Below are 16,408 nucleotides of genomic sequence, written 5' to 3'. Positions count from 1 at the left end.
AACTTCCTTGACTATGAGGTGTTCAACAGCGTGGATAAAAGAACCTTATTGGACCTTCTTCGACACCATGGTGCATCTGAGAAGACCATCAATATCATAAGGAATTCATACGACAGACCACACTGCAAGGTTGTGTATAGAAGACAGCGGACAGATGCATTTCAAGTGAGGACCGGAGTCAGACAAGGCAGATTGCTCTCTCCCCTTCTCTTTCTTCTAGTGGTTGACTGGATAATGGAGACCTCCACATCGGAGAGAGCATGGAATACAATGGACAGCTAGGAACCAATTACACGACTTGAACTCCGCAGATGACCTGGCCCTTCTTCTATCTCAAACACACCAACAAATGCAGATCGAGACAGCCAGTATAGCAGCAGCAGCAGCCTCTGCATCAGTAGACCTCAACATACCCAAGAAAAATGGGAGATCCTCAAACACAACACGGGGAACACCAACTTAATCACACTTGATGGAGAAGCTCTGGAAGATTTGGAAACTTCTATGTAGCTGCTCAGCATCATCATCGATAAACAAAGCAGATCCAGTAAGGATCGATAGTTTTAACTTCTTTGAGACCATGAAGTGCGTCTTTGAGCTGCTCAAGGTTGTGAGTCACCTTTGTTTGCTGCACCATATGGTTGAATAGAAGGAACGAAAATTGAACAGAAAATTGACATTAATATTCGTAATATTAATGATGGAGCAGTATTTTACAAATAGGTGTAGGACATTAGATTTCGTGATTTAAGAGCAAGACTAATAAGAGTCATATGACTCTTATTAGTCCAACATATATTGGAAAGATCTCTCAATCCCCCTGTATTTAGGGAGAATTTCTGTCCGTTTCGGGAAAATTTTTAATAAATGTCACGAAAACCCGGAAATTCTCCCAAGTCTGCTGAAATTCCCTTGAATTTTGGGGTAATGTTTCTTCAAACTTTGGGAAAACTGTTAATTGTCATTGAACTTTGGGGAAAACCCCAAAATTGGGAGATTGAGTATAGTCTCATATGTGGCATTGTATTCACGTCGTCTAGTGATTTATTCGTTATACGTCATCTAATGCAGTAGCAAAACTTGCACTTCTTACACTAGTGTAGCAAGAGATAGGCGTTTTACTGACTGGTGAAATTTCTTGGTTTGGTAGTTGCCCACTTTTAAATTGCCCATTATATGAATTGGAATAATCTAGCGGTGGAGTAGTATGCGGAAATAGTATCAGTATGGTGTAATAGAGGTCCGAGTTACCTGGGATATCGCCTCTACATTTGGTTTCAATCATCTTCCATTTATATATGAACTTTGCCGCATAGACTCTTATTTCTCTTTTTCTTTTCATCCCCCTTTTAGTGCATACTTAAGATATATTTTGTTCTTTAATCTAATATTTTGTGCTTTCTAAAAATCACAGCTTAATCCAATGAAGTTATTAGCTTTTTCTTGTTCAACCTGTTTCATGTAGTTCTTAGTCGTATTCATTTTTATTCAGGTTTCTCAAAGTTAATATTGTGGTTCGACGCAATCGATAAACAACGTGTTATTCTCGATATCTTCTTGACTGTTCACTGTTACCAGAAGATCAATATCATGAATCTTTCTAAAGATCTTTCACCAAATGATCAAAATAATTTAAAGATATTACGTCAAGTTGAGTTCTATTTAAGCGAAGGAAACTTAAATCGCGATAGCTTCTTCAAACAGGAAATGCAAAAACGAGATGATGGTGGTATCCCAATAGATCTGCTGCTAAAGTGTAATCGTATGATCGCTATGAATGTCACAGAGGATATTCTAAAAAATGTTGTTGGAACATCAAAAATTGTGAGTCTGTCTAATGATGGTAAGTTACTTGCTAGCCGTGATTTTAAAATTGATTGATGCAGTCTTGAAACTTGTTGGTAATTCTAATAAAGAAAAACTTGGCACATTCTTTGTCTCTTTAGTAAAATTTACGTTTTTTTCTGTATCATTTTACATATGCATAGTTTTAATACTGTGGTTGAGGTTAACTTGAAGTACTATATTCCTTTTGCTTAAACCAAACTAGGGTTGGCTATTGTCCGAGTATTGCCGTTATCTGAGTTGGGATCTCGTGAGAGACGAACTATCTTAGTTACAGGACTTCCACGTTTATCCATCGGAATAACTGAAAAAGTAGGTGTGGACAACACTCCTCATAGGCAAAGTTCAAAACCAAGTGAAAATGAGCTGAAAAACATAACCTCAGCAAGTTGGGAACTTGGTGACTGGATTCGGAATGTATTTGAAGAATACGGTGAAGTCCTATTTGTCAGTTTACCTCGGTAAGATCTCATAAATTTACCGCTTCCTTCCCGATTAACTTGTCCAGTATAACACATACAGGGTCTTGGTTTTATCTGTAATTTCTCACAAATCAATTATCGCACACATTTTCCCATTTATGTGAGTCGTCGTTTTAGCTAGATTTGCTAAAATTTCTTTATAAACTTCATTTTACAACCTGGGACTTCCAGTCATCATATAGACCAATTGAACTGGCATCAAAAGACGTACTCAGTGAAGTAGACTTTTTATAGCAAGATACCACGTTTATATACAAACCACTGAAGACAAGAATGTATACGATTAGAATTTAGTTAACAACTAGACGACTAGATCATGTATGAACTATAGACCATTCATTCTGAAATAAAATTAATTCCTAATCATCACATTTAATTCTTGCCATGCCACACTAGAGCTCCCGGAGGTCAACAAGGCAACTCTATCAAAATTTTTATATTGAAGTCGAGTATGACTGTGAAGAATAGTATGTTTCCAGTTGTCATGACCTATGGTAAGACTTTCTAATAAAATTTCAGAATGTCATTTGAGAGCTTATGTAGTTTGATGTACTTGTTTAGCCCCCAAATCCCGTGGTACGGCTGAGGATTGGAGGGGTCCAATCTGCCTCTCGAAATGCTCCCACATGGTCACGCGCATACAGCTACCACCAGGGAAGTTCTACTCACTGCCTTCTCGCGGCGGGGATGTTTACGAAATTGAGAGGGCAAAAACCGAATGTCCGGCGCTTTACCAGGGTTGCTGGATATGAAGGATCCATCTAGAGAAGTCGAAAAACTCTGATTCCAAACCACTGGTGCACATGGGCTCCAGTATGCTGAAGGAACAAATGGCATATGAACCTATTGTTGGTCACCGACTACCACGAGACTGCATCTCCTGACTTTACTCCACTGTATTGTGGATCAGACCTTTAGGTTGAAGACTCCTGGTGTGGCCCCCTAAGAAAACCACCTGCTTCCGTTTGAGCACCCGGGCAGTATTCCAGCCCTCACACAAACCGAATGACGAAGTGGTGCTTCTTCGTACCAATATTTACGCGTTTGAATAATAATAACAATTAGCAGTTACTTCAAAGATAGCCTCTACCACAATTGCTTTTGGTTAGCAAAATCGGGCGACAAAACCAATTGCGGTGCACTTCCTACTGCATGATTTTGTTCGTTTCTGTTCATATCTTCTCTTCTATTTATCATTATTTTCTCGTCTTTGCCACCCTCGTTAGTTCTCTATTCCTGTAATGATGTGAAGTATAGTGATGCATCTTGGACTCTGCCTAAAGCCAATGTAAGATCTTCGTTCTTGAACTGGACGTATGTTGTCAAGTATTTTTAGTCTTAAATTTTTAGAATTTCCATTAGTCCATCTGGTTACCCTATCAACATCATGGAACTACTTTAATTTCTGTATTAAAAACATAATCAACCCTTATAATGATCTGAGTAAATAATCTTCGGATCCTGTTTCTCAAATAACAAAGTAAAGTTCATTGCTTAACTTATCTTTGTTGTTTCTTTTATGTGCTATAGTAAAGTGTAGCAACCTGGAATGGTGCAGTGCTTTGCGAGGTGTAAAGCTTGTCTAATACTTAGCGTCTAAATATTTAGTTCGTATTTATGGGCGGTCTCATAAGTTTTATCAATTCGTAAATCACTCAATTATTTAGTGGTAAACCAAAATTTTACCTCATCTTCGTTATTCATTGACTACTCTGTCAGGTTTTAAATATGGACACTAGTCTACATTGCTCATCATTGCAGTCAGTGCTGAAATCTTAGCCAAAATATGGAAACTAGACGCGGCGACCTCCACCATCGATGGACTCAGATTATATTGCCATTAACCATTGTTGGAGGGACCCGATAGGAAACTCGCTCATCTTGAAGCGCATGTTTAGACTTGGGTCATGATCTAGTTCGATCACGTATATATCTGTGTCTTACTGGATGTAGAAAAGCCACAACAAGAAAACTCCTTTAAGATCAATTTTAGGATTAAGAAGTTCAGAATATATTTCAGGAACAACTAGAGACCGAGCTAGTCAAGCGTGAAATGACCGTAAACAGTGGTCGGTGACGAAAGCAGCAGATATGTAAAAGGCAGCAGCGATACGTGACAGTAGACAACTGTGCAAACTTATCAAGTTAACAGGTATTGGGAATCCCATTGTGAGTGAAACTATCTCAAACGAAGACGAGACTGTTATTCACTCAATGCAGGAGATTGAACCGATGTGCAGAACACTTTAGGGAATGGTTCAACTGGTCTTCAGCCACACTTTAGTTGCCCACTATCTGGCAAACTGATGTAAGTCTTCCAACTCTTATTGAGGTTGAAAAAACTGTAAGTAATCTAAAGCAAGGCAGAGCCTTAAATACTATCCCCTGAGATTTCTAAGGATGGTAGTCTAGTTTTAGCAGTTAGATTAACTGAAATCTTGACTAGAGTCTCGGAAGTGTACGTTATCCCATCTGACCAGTCTGGACTGCTGATCGTCCCAGTCCATGAGGAAGGACAAAAATCCTTTTATGACAATCAGTTTAACTAATATAGTGTCTAAAATATTAGCCTCAATAATACTTCGACGTCTGACTAGAGCGAACCCGAAAAACCAGGCCATTTTCAGACTTGGACGTGGATGTATGGACCGAATATTCAGATTCCGGATCATGGACATACTTTTTGATGTCCGACTAGTTGTATCCCTCGACCTCAGGGCGGCGTCCAACTCCGTTGATCATGAAGTTCTGTGGCAGTGTCTGTCATTGAAAGGCGTACCAAATAAGTATACTAACATTGTACAGACTCTCCACTTGACCACTACTGGTCGAGTCAGAGCTGATGGCGAACTGTCATCGGAATTGGTTGCTTCAAGCGGTGTTCGTCAGGGTTGTGCATTTTAGGACCACGGAGTAAGCTATGACGGGGTTGTGAATAGAGTACTAGGTAAGGATTTGAAATAGATTGGTGAGATATTAAATTTTCATCAACTGAGGTGGTTGGGACATGTGTTACGTATGCCTAATCACCGCCTACCTCGATGGGCGATGTTTTCTGGTGTAGGAGTAGGTTGAAAGAAAGCCAAGGGTGGCCAAACCGAAATATTTCATTAGTCCATGATGTCACTGACAGTTGGACTTAGCTATGTTGATAGGTGTAGATTATCCGGTTGGAGTCCTCGTGATTATCATAACTAATGATTAGACTTTGAATGACATGGCTTTATATCGTTTGTAATTGCACAGGTGCATCCGTTTTTTGTTTTCCCCAAATCCTGAAATTCTAAATTCCTCATAACTATTTTCTTTTCATTTCACTAGTGTATAGTTTCTCTTTGAGTCGTGTCTTTGATGCCTGATCTTTCGTGTTATCATTGACACTGTTACTACCTCTACTATTCTGGGATTCGGTCTGACAGTTTCATCTCTCTGTGCTAATGGGATATGGCAACTTGAACCGATGTACATACGCACCAGGTTCTACGTTGTGATTGTTTGACTGACCTGGATTGACTCATTGCGTCTAATGATATCACAGTATGATGCCAGTGTAATCGAAGCTTTAGACTTGGTGTTTTTGCTTGTTGATACTCATCAGTAAGTCGTGTGTGGCACTTCAAAGATGCTGATGCCTTCTCAGAGTTGTGAGCCACCACACTTCTTTATCATACTAAGAAACGATAGCACTGAGATATTTCAGTTGCGATTGTTCAATTCAATCATTTAAAACCGTATTTGACCAACTATAGATTTAAATAAACTAATGAGAGTTCACACTATAAAGGTAGAATTTGATGTGCTGAAGGTGATACAACGTGATATTTTTATTACCCAACGAAGAAATGCACTGAAGACTTCATGGAAAATGTGTTGTGAACAATGATACCATACGATGATTGATTGCATAATAGTAAATTTTCTAAATAACATAATATATAATTGTGTTAATTTTAGTTATCATCACTCTAATTCGTTCCGAGGATTTGCTTTCGTTGAATTCAGAATGTCTAAATCTGCTAGAAAAGCTGTTAAACACATGTGTGTTTTCATGGAAAATGAAAAATGGCTCGTGCAACCTACTGGTAAGTAGTTTATTTTCAACATTTTGTAGTTGTGTCTCTTTCGAAATAATTTTTTTTACTTTATGTGAAGAATGCTTGTTGTCCTTGATGAAGCAACTGTTTGCTTTCAAACGTGATCCAGTTTATTCGTTGAATAATGTTAGTCAGAAATAGATTGTATTAAAACTTGTTGAAAAATTACATACAGGGAAACCAGAGATAAATTGCATGATAGCTCTACCACGAAGTTATATATATACTGGCCGCACTTAGACATCCAACTAAAGCAGCTCTCCCGTTAGTGTAACAAATGCTCACTAGCAACGAAAACACCACGAAAATCAGCTGCAGCCATGGTCAGTATCACAGTCACCGTTGCAGTGTATAAACTGACTTTTCTGGTCCACTTCATGGACAAACTTAACTTTTGTTAGTTGATGCGTACAGCAAGTGGCCAGAAATCTCCCTTATGGAACATCCAACTGCAAACTGCGCGGTCAGAAAACTATGTCAACTATTCAGCCTTTTCGCAGTTTACTTCTGCTATCTTCTCAGAATTTTGTCGGCACAACAGAATCAATCATATCAAACACCTCTATTCCATCCCCAATCCAATAATGAGGTCGAAAGCTTTGTTGATATATTCCAAAATGCCCTTCAAAAATTAAAAAAGGTGGAAACCACTGATGATATTTTTGAAAGGTTCTTGTTCATCTATTGTATGTGAAATCTAGTCCGCCAGGGGAGCATCAGTTCTCAAGATTGCTGGTACGTCTTTCTGACATATGCCAAGTCATACGAAACCTAGGTTCAAAATTTCCTTTTGACTATTTGCACGCACTCTATATCTTGATATTTTTTTATAAATAGTGTGACGTTTATTTTTATCAAATATCGTTAAAAAACACTTGTGTTTTCCAACTTTGACTTTCGGTGGAGTGACCATTTATCTTGTTATTGTTTTATTATTTGAACTTATTTACAAAACAAATAGATACAAAAATATTGCTTTATTCACAGTGGCATCATTTGCAATTCTATTCCTAAATTCACTACGAATTTCTTATTATAGATTAACTGTATTCATCAAGATTATAACTCATGACTGACTAGCTGTGATTTACTCTCAGCTTAATCACTCAGATAAAAGTTTTGGATGGAGTATGTGGTTAGGCCTAAGTTCGTATTGTTAATAAGAATTTTACTTAGATCATATCTCCAAAGCATATTGTCCACCAGTTGGCTTTAATGTCCAGATAGCACTCTTAATGTCGCGAATCCTGCATAATGTCATACATATACTCACGTGTTAAACTGGTTTTTAACTACTTGGTGCGCACTACATGTATTATAGTTTTTTCATACTACCTTTCTGACGGTTGACCCTGAGGAAAGCAAGCATTAACTAAACTATTTATCTGAATATGGTTTAATCATTATACCTTGGAAGAAGCATAACATTTTTATAATTCTCAAGGTAAGAACATTAGTGTTTAGATAACCACAAGCACTAAGTATATAATTTATACAAAGTAGTTTGATGACTATTTTATTTTGTAATAAAGTTTCGTTTTCATGTGTTTTTCAATTTACTTAATTCTTTTTATGATCTGTATGTTTATTAGAAACAAATGAAGTATCTGAGTGTCCGGAATCAGCATGGAAACCACGACTTGCATCTAAAGTTTCTTTTTCACCTCAACAAATGTTAGCCAGACGGCATATTTGGCGCTGTTGCTCTCGAAAGAATAAACAACTTATTGCAGCGTTCAAACATTTACGTCAGGTCGGATACACTGCTAGCAATCCATGTGATAAGGAATGTAAGCTGAAATATATATTAAAGTATTTAATTATTATCTTAATATTCATAAAATTCATTGCATGTTTAACGCTTCCATTGACAAAATGGCAATTATTACTTACTTACGCCTGTTACCCCTCATGGAGGAGCATAAGCTGCCCACTAGCGCTCCCCATTCAACTCTGTTCTGGGAAATCCTTTCCAGTTGCCATTCATCCTCTTGATATCTGCTTCGAATTCCCGAAGCAGTGTGTTCTTCAGCCTTCCTCTTCCCCGTTTCCCTTCAGGATTCCAAGTTATCGTTTGCCTTGTGGTGCAGTTTGATGATTCCCGTAATGTATGTCCTATCCACTTCCAATGTCTTCCCAATTTGCTATTCAGTTGGAAAGTGGTTTGTTCTCTCCCACAGTAGGTTGTTGCTGATGGTATCCGGTTAACAGAAACTAAGTATCATGCGTAGATAATTGTTAATAAATACTTGTACGATTTTGATGATGGTTGTGGTAGTTCTCCAAGTTTCAGCTCCGTACAATAGAATTGTCTTGACGTTCGTATTGAACATTCTGACTTTGATATTAGTTGACAGTTATTTTGAGTTCCATATATTCTTCAACTGCAGGAATGCGGCTGATGCTTTGCCAATCCTTGTCTTTACGTTTGTATCCGATACTCCTTGTTCGTCGATGATACTTCCGACCTGGTACGTGAAAGTTTTCAAATCTTCCAGAGCTTCTCCATCAAGTGTGATTAAGTTGGTGTTCCCCGTGTTGTGTTTGAGGATCTCCCATTTTTCTTGGGTATGTTGAGGTCTATTGATGCAGAGGCTGCTGCTGCTGCTATACTGGCTGTCTCGATCTTCATTTGTTGGTGTGCTTGAGATAGAAGAAGGGCCAGGTCATCTGCGGGGTTCAAGTCGTGTAATTGGTTCCTAGCTGTCCATTGTATTCCATGCTCTCTCCGATGTGGAGGTCTCCATTATCCAGTCAACCACTAGAAGAAAGAGAAGGGGAGAGAGCAATCTGCCTTGTCTGACTCCGGTCCTCACTTGAAATGCATCTGTCCGCTGTCTTCTATACACAACCTTGCAGTGTGGTCTGTCGTATGAATTCCTTATGATATTGATGGTCTTCTCAGATGCACCATGGTGTCGAAGAAGGTCCGATAAGGTCTAGATATGTATGTAATGTTGTTAAGTCACATATGAACAGTGTTCTTCTTTATCCACCATATAAATCCGATTACAGTAGCTAAACACTAGAAAAAATTGTTTCATTTTCCTGCATTTATGTCATCTGTGATTGTTATAAGTAGGTATTATGTATATCTTGCTTTATTCATTGGAATTTTTCTTTATACTTAGATTATTCAATTATACTTGGTGATAACTCTACAGAAGCTATACTGAATTATGTTAAAAACAATCGTACTTATGAACCGTGTCAATCTAAACTACGTGTATTTCGTTATTCTGATTGGATATTTTGGAAGCAAAAGTTTTATCTGTGGCAACAAGCATGGATTGCAAGAATGCATCATAAAACTGAATTATTAATGACTAACAAAAATATTAGTAACAATGATGAATATGATGAGGATGCCACTATGGAAGAGAAAGAATGTTATCAAATAGATTCTGAAATAAATCGAAATTCACTGCCAGTAAAATGTTTAGATGAATCTTCAACTAGACCGAAAGCACTTCCAAATAATTTTGTTCCGAATTCCATTGTTCAGGTTAGGTTTCTTTTTTGTCTGTTTTGTCTTCGCTAGTTAGCTGTATTATTTCTCAATAATTAACCGTATTTCTTTTGAAGGAGTGATTCATTATCTACCCATAGATTTCAAAGAATATACTGTTAGAGAGTAGTAAACGAACTCGTTGATAATACTTCTTATCAAATAGCTTCGTTTTACTTTGCAATCTCGTGACACTGGATTGATAGACATATGGATTATGTCATTGCAACTGATTCCGAACCAAGTTACTCAGCGTCTGCAACCATCAGTCATGATAATCGTGCGAGTCTTAACCAAGTAGCTTGCATCTACTCACATGGCTCAAATCAACAATAAATAACTTTGTGAACTGATACCACGTTTTTTAATATTACTATTAGAATGATGACGGACAGCAAGGACTTCGCTATAATTGCTTCACTTTAATGTAACAGTCATGCTTATTTGAGAATAGCGCTAATACTGTGCTAATTCCGTTGAAATTTTTATCAAGAGGTGGTGAACATATATCATGCTTATCATTTAGCAAATTTTTCATTCTCACTTGTACTTATTCTTATGTTCAAGATCGTAATTTGTGTATACGATTCATGTAATCCTCACTTAATCAATCCGTTTTCTCCCCAAAAATTGATTCGATTTACTTTTATAATGATTGTGTTAAAGTAGTAGATGTATTCTATCAATAGATATCGGATATTGCGAATGCACTCAGACTGTAAAAAGTAACACTTCAATATATTTTCAGTCACAGTTATTAAATAATTGCACGTCTGTACCGATTCTGACAATCCTTTTTAAACTAAAATTCTGGAGACTTTATTTTATTTTCGTACTTATTCTTTTTTGATAGAATACCCTCGATAATCAAACACTGAAAGAAATATTATTTCTTATTTTCGAGATGTGCAAAATTTCATTCAGTGATTACTCCTATGATGGATTGTGTTACTTTTTTTTAGATATATTGGCCTTCAGCAGTGATTCCCAAAGGAGATTCAGCAAATACACATCTGTCTGATGGTCTTGGTGATACACTGATAACACTGAAGAAGTTATCATCTGCTCGATGTCTGCGTATTAGTCTAGAAAAAAATCTTCTTGTTCCATGTAATCTTTTAAAAGATGTTGCTCATGTAGACCCAAGCCCTAACCAAAATCTATTGGACTCTGTTAACCAATTCGGGTGTTGTATAATACCAAATACTAATCTAAATGAATCACTTTCGTCAGATGAATTTGTTCCTCTTTTTATTCGAATGAAAAATAATAAAACTGCTCTGAAATTGGTACAATCTGTTAATCTTTCTACAATTCATGGAGTAACAGCACGTATTCTTGAAGGTCCTAGTGAACAGGCGTACTGTGATAATATTATCAAATCTAAGTTAAATGCTAGAGAACGTCATCGGACTTCACAATTAAACAAACGTCAAAAACAAAAATCTGCAGATCATCATCCTACATCATTCACTAATTGTATACCTCCAAGTAATAAGACTGATCACAAGCATATTGTATTCAATGAATAAATTTTCACACGCTTTTTGTACATATACTCCGAGATCTATTTTGCTTACTAAACTATAATTTTAAACATGTACACAGTAATACTTCTCAAGTTTTTTGCACAAGTAATTTTGTTTGAAATAGATACTTTACAACGATATACATGTTCATCAACTCCCGATCATAGCTACCTAACCCAGGTCCCTTAACAAGAAATATTCTTCCACGGTTTGGACAACCGGAAATTGCAACCGCCCTCACAATTCTATCAGCACTCAAGATCATCTTCCTAACAGTTAAGTCTCTCCCTCGCCTCATAATAATCATACCATCCCCAAGGACAACTTTTTATATATCTTTATCGTCACGCGCCACCGCTACTAATGATTTGAGTTCATGAAATGTTACTGCCGGTTTCTTGAAACCTTCTCTAAACTATATGTTAGAGCTTTTAATGTTTGAAACTTATACCAGATAATGCAACCGGATTCTTTAGCTAGGACTCTAAAATCTCGCGCCATCGAAATATAATGTGTCTCCAAAACGCACATTCAGGATTTAAGCACAGTTCATTTGATCTCAACTTGTCAATGTAAAAACTCGACACGATTTACTGTTCGAGTATCTGAAGACCCAACTGCTATTTCCCGGGACCTCACTGGTATAGGTATATTATTAAGTTCAGAAACAGAACAGGCTCTGTTAGATTGGATTCCAATAGATAATCGCTTTTTCGCTGTCTGACTATACGGGACATTTAGAATTCGAGAAGATAAGGACATGCGCCGTTAGATTCTGATTGTCACTACCTACGCTCCCACTGACTGCAGCTCGAACTTAAGGATAAATTTTATAGAGAGCTGTCCAACCTCCCTCAAAAAGCTAAGCGCTCTGATGTAGTAATAGTGGTAGGTAACGTTAATCATCAAGTAGGTAAATTAAGCCAAACCAAGAGGCACTAAAGCGGATCTGACGATGCTACAGGTCAGTGAACAGATAATTGCGACCGCATGTCGCGACTATGCTCAAATAATTCTATTTCTGACAAACATCAACTTAAAACAGGGAGAAACGACGTCTGACGTGGCGACCTCCACCATCGATGGACTCAGATTATATTGCCATTAACCATTGTTGGAGGGACCCGATAGGAAACTCGCTCATCTTGAAGCGCATGTTTAGACTTGGGTCATGATCTAGTTCGATCACGTATATATCTGTGTCTTACTGGATGTAGAAAAGCCACAACAAGAAAACTCCTTTAAGATCAATTTTAGGATTAAGAAGTTCAGAATATATTTCAGGAATAACTAGAGACCGAGCTAGTCAAGCGTGAAATGACCGTAAACAGTGGTCGGTGACGAAAGCAGCAGATATGTAAAAGGCAGCAGCGATACGTGACAGTAGACAACTGTGCAAACTTATCAAGTTAACAGGTATTGGGAATCCCATTGTGAGTGAAACTATCTCAAACGAAGACGAGACTGTTATTCACTCAATGCAGGAGATTGAACCGATGTGCAGAACACTTTAGGGAATGGTTCAACTGGTCTTCAGCCACACTTTAGTTGCCCACTATCTGGCAAACTGATGTAAGTCTTCCAACTCTTATTGAGGTTGAAAAAACTGTAAGTAATCTAAAGCAAGGCAGAGCCTTAAATACTATCCCCTGAGATTTCTAAGGATGGTAGTCTAGTTTTAGCAGTTAGATTAACTGAAATCTTGACTAGAGTCTCGGAAGTGTACGTTATCCCATCTGACCAGTCTGGACTGCTGATCGTCCCAGTCCATGAGGAAGGACAAAAATCCTTTTATGACAATCAGTTTAACTAATATAGTGTCTAAAATATTAGCCTCAATAATACTTCGACGTCTGACTAGAGCGAACCCGAAAAACCAGGCCATTTTCAGACTTGGACGTGGATGTATGGACCGAATATTCAGATTCCGGATCATGGACATACTTTTTGATGTCCGACTAGTTGTATCCCTCGACCTCAGGGCGGCGTCCAACTCCGTTGATCATGAAGTTCTGTGGCAGTGTCTGTCATTGAAAGGCGTACCAAATAAGTATACTAACATTGTACAGACTCTCCACTTGACCACTACTGGTCGAGTCAGAGCTGATGGCGAACTGTCATCGGAATTGGTTGCTTCAAGCGGTGTTCGTCAGGGTTGTGCATTTTAGGACCACGGAGTAAGCTATGACGGGGTTGTGAATAGAGTACTAGGTAAGGATTTGAAATAGATTGGTGAGATATTAAATTTTCATCAACTGAGGTGGTTGGGACATGTGTTACGTATGCCTAATCACCGCCTACCTCGATGGGCGATGTTTTCTGGTGTAGGAGTAGGTTGAAAGAAAGCCAAGGGTGGCCAAACCGAAATATTTCATTAGTCCATGATGTCACTGACAGTTGGACTTAGCTATGTTGATAGGTGTAGATTATCCGGTTGGAGTCCTCGTGATTATCATAACTAATGATTAGACTTTGAATGACATGGCTTTATATCGTTTGTAATTGCACAGGTGCATCCGTTTTTTGTTTTCCCCAAATCCTGAAATTCTAAATTCCTCATAACTATTTTCTTTTCATTTCACTAGTGTATAGTTTCTCTTTGAGTCGTGTCTTTGATGCCTGATCTTTCGTGTTATCATTGACACTGTTACTACCTCTACTATTCTGGGATTCGGTCTGACAGTTTCATCTCTCTGTGCTAATGGGATATGGCAACTTGAACCGATGTACATACGCACCAGGTTCTACGTTGTGATTGTTTGACTGACCTGGATTGACTCATTGCGTCTAATGATATCACAGTATGATGCCAGTGTAATCGAAGCTTTAGACTTGGTGTTTTTGCTTGTTGATACTCATCAGTAAGTCGTGTGTGGCACTTCAAAGATGCTGATGCCTTCTCAGAGTTGTGAGCCACCACACTTCTTTATCATACTAAGAAACGATAGCACTGAGATATTTCAGTTGCGATTGTTCAATTCAATCATTTAAAACCGTATTTGACAGACTATAGATTTAAGTCGACTAGCCTAGTTTTGTATTATTAGCATTACCTCAATTAGTCAATTCTCTTGTAATAATCTAATATATATTTACGATTTTCTCCTGATATACATTTATTTTGTATCATAACTAGCTTTTAAATACGGTATTACGGACATCGTGTTCAAGGAATCTACTCAGTGTGTCGTATCATTCAATCTGTCACTTCTTGTCGTATTCTCTTACTCAATCAAACAATTCAGGAAGCTAGTGACTGATATATATATATTTCCCGTTACTACCTGTAGGAGATGCTTGAATATCTAGATGCTCTTTATGTTTGACCTTGATTACCAACTGCCAAAACTGCAGTCAATAAATGTCTGTATTTTGTTTGTGGTGTTGGTAGGCTTACAAAACACCTGCAACTGGTTTGTTAGTGGAACACTTACCAATATTTGAAGCATATCATCCTCAAACTTGACAAGCCGTAGATTTACGTTGGTGCTCGACAGTGGACTTATAGTAATCAAAATGCTTACGCAAAATGGTCACGCTAGTTTTTTTTATTAGAAAAATTGACTTTCGTATGTCTAATCAATGTATGAAAATTGAAAATATCCCAAAATAGAATATAATTAAAGAACAACTTTTGTGACATAATGACGAATAAACGACGAAATATGTGGTTCAGCTCCCCTAGGTTTGTTTAGTGGACTATTTAATTACCAGAATTACACTCTACTCACTATATTATTCGAACAATTATTAATAAATATCCCTTTTGAACGGGTAGTGGCTATCATGGTATTGAACTTCACTGGGAATCTTAATACTGAAATGCAGATTCTTTCAGATGACGTGTCCAGGACAGAAATATAGGTGCATCTAGGATTCCACTATCCTAAATAATATAATCCAAACAATTTTAAACGATTCAATTTATCATTTTGGGAGATTTTTCAATTTCAAGTTAGCTTTCATCGCTTGATATCTGCTGTAAAAAATCACTAAACCATAAAACACTCAATAGGTGTTTTGTCGTAGTTTAAGATTTCTCATTAGGTGTATATATGACTATTTCAGGGATCTGAAGTTTTTCTCGAAAAAATCCAGAGGGGCACTGAAATCGTCGTGAAACATTTTATCCAATCAGCATTCAATAGAAACTTCTCAGAAACACCAAGATTGTGAAGGATCAAGTGTCCCATTTCTGATTGGATGATCGCCTCTCCTGCTATGTTTATTATGGTTCCAGAAGCCCAAGGTCATCCGAAATACTATAAATACTCTCGATTTTCTTCAGATAAACGAACCATGGGATAAAGCGTTCTTATTACATTTCACGCTTTTTCTCTCGTGTTCAAGTTGCCGCTCCTTCAGAATACCTGTCAACCATTTCACAAATACGTTGGTTTCTAAATTTTTCAATACGTTGAGGAACAACATGCTGCTGCATCATAAGCTATGGACAACTGTGGCAAGTTGTTTCATAAGTTTGAAAGTGTCAGTTTCTCAAATCTGACCTATCGTTTTATTTCAACTGGGTTATCTTAACATCAATTTTTCAATCATTCACATTAATATGGTCTCATAGATAAACATTCTGCCGTTTCTTTCAACTTCTTCGTTTGTGTTGGTCAAGGACTCCAAAACATTCATCTGAAATTGAGTCCTTGTTCAAGATAAAACACAAACATTGTCCTGTCTTGAGACGTTTTACTAATTTACTGTCCTGCGCAGGATTCAAATGTAAGAAAAATTCCTAATGATACAGAAACTCGGTAAAAGTTAGAAGCAAAGTATACTATCTCACGAAATTGTCTACGTCATAAAATGTTTCTTGTTAAAGATAATGCGATTATTATTTAACAGTTCGAAAAAAGCTTTCATTATAAGTTTACATCATCTAGGAAACAAGTAAAAATCAGAAGAAATTATTTATTTCATTTAAATTTGAGACTTTTC

At 37.4% G+C, this 16,408-nt stretch overlaps 1 protein-coding gene across 2 annotated transcripts; it reads left to right on the top strand.

The window, feature by feature from the left end:
- Window positions 1-591: 591 nt before the first annotated feature.
- Window positions 592-11,831, top strand: LARP7_1 (La- protein 7). Of its 2 annotated transcripts, XM_035730336.2 has the most exons (6): window positions 592-1,843; window positions 2,051-2,306; window positions 6,282-6,409; window positions 8,014-8,211; window positions 9,553-9,926; window positions 10,892-11,595. In XM_035730336.2, exons 1-6 carry the CDS (start codon window positions 1,591-1,593, stop codon window positions 11,459-11,461), a joined length of 1,779 nt encoding a protein of 592 aa, XP_035585631.2. In that variant the 5' UTR covers window positions 592-1,590; the 3' UTR covers window positions 11,462-11,595. The 2 variants fall into 2 exon arrangements, with proteins under 2 accessions (XP_035585631.2, XP_051069545.1); XM_051213554.1 differs by having other exon boundaries at window positions 592-2,306; window positions 10,892-11,831.
- Window positions 11,832-16,408: the final 4,577 nt, after the last annotated feature.

This window comes from Schistosoma haematobium, chromosome 3, assembly GCF_000699445.3.
Source record: "Schistosoma haematobium chromosome 3, whole genome shotgun sequence".
Lineage (NCBI taxonomy): Eukaryota > Metazoa > Platyhelminthes > Trematoda > Strigeidida > Schistosomatidae > Schistosoma > Schistosoma haematobium.
This window is presented reverse-complemented; position numbering and strand designations above follow the sequence as displayed.

What these genes read in the sequence shown, in the direction of transcription:
- LARP7_1 (XM_035730336.2), top strand. Translation starts at nt 1,591, where the DNA reads ATGAATCTTTCTAAAGATCTTTCACCAAATGATCAAAATAATTTAAAG. An exon ending in CTATTTGTCAGTTTACCTCG is followed by an intron (nt 2,307 to 6,281) that starts GTAAGATCTCAT and finishes TGTTAATTTTAG; the next exon opens with TTATCATCACTCTAATTCGT. An exon ending in TTCCGAATTCCATTGTTCAG is followed by an intron (nt 9,927 to 10,891) that starts GTTAGGTTTCTT and finishes ACTTTTTTTTAG; the next exon opens with ATATATTGGCCTTCAGCAGT.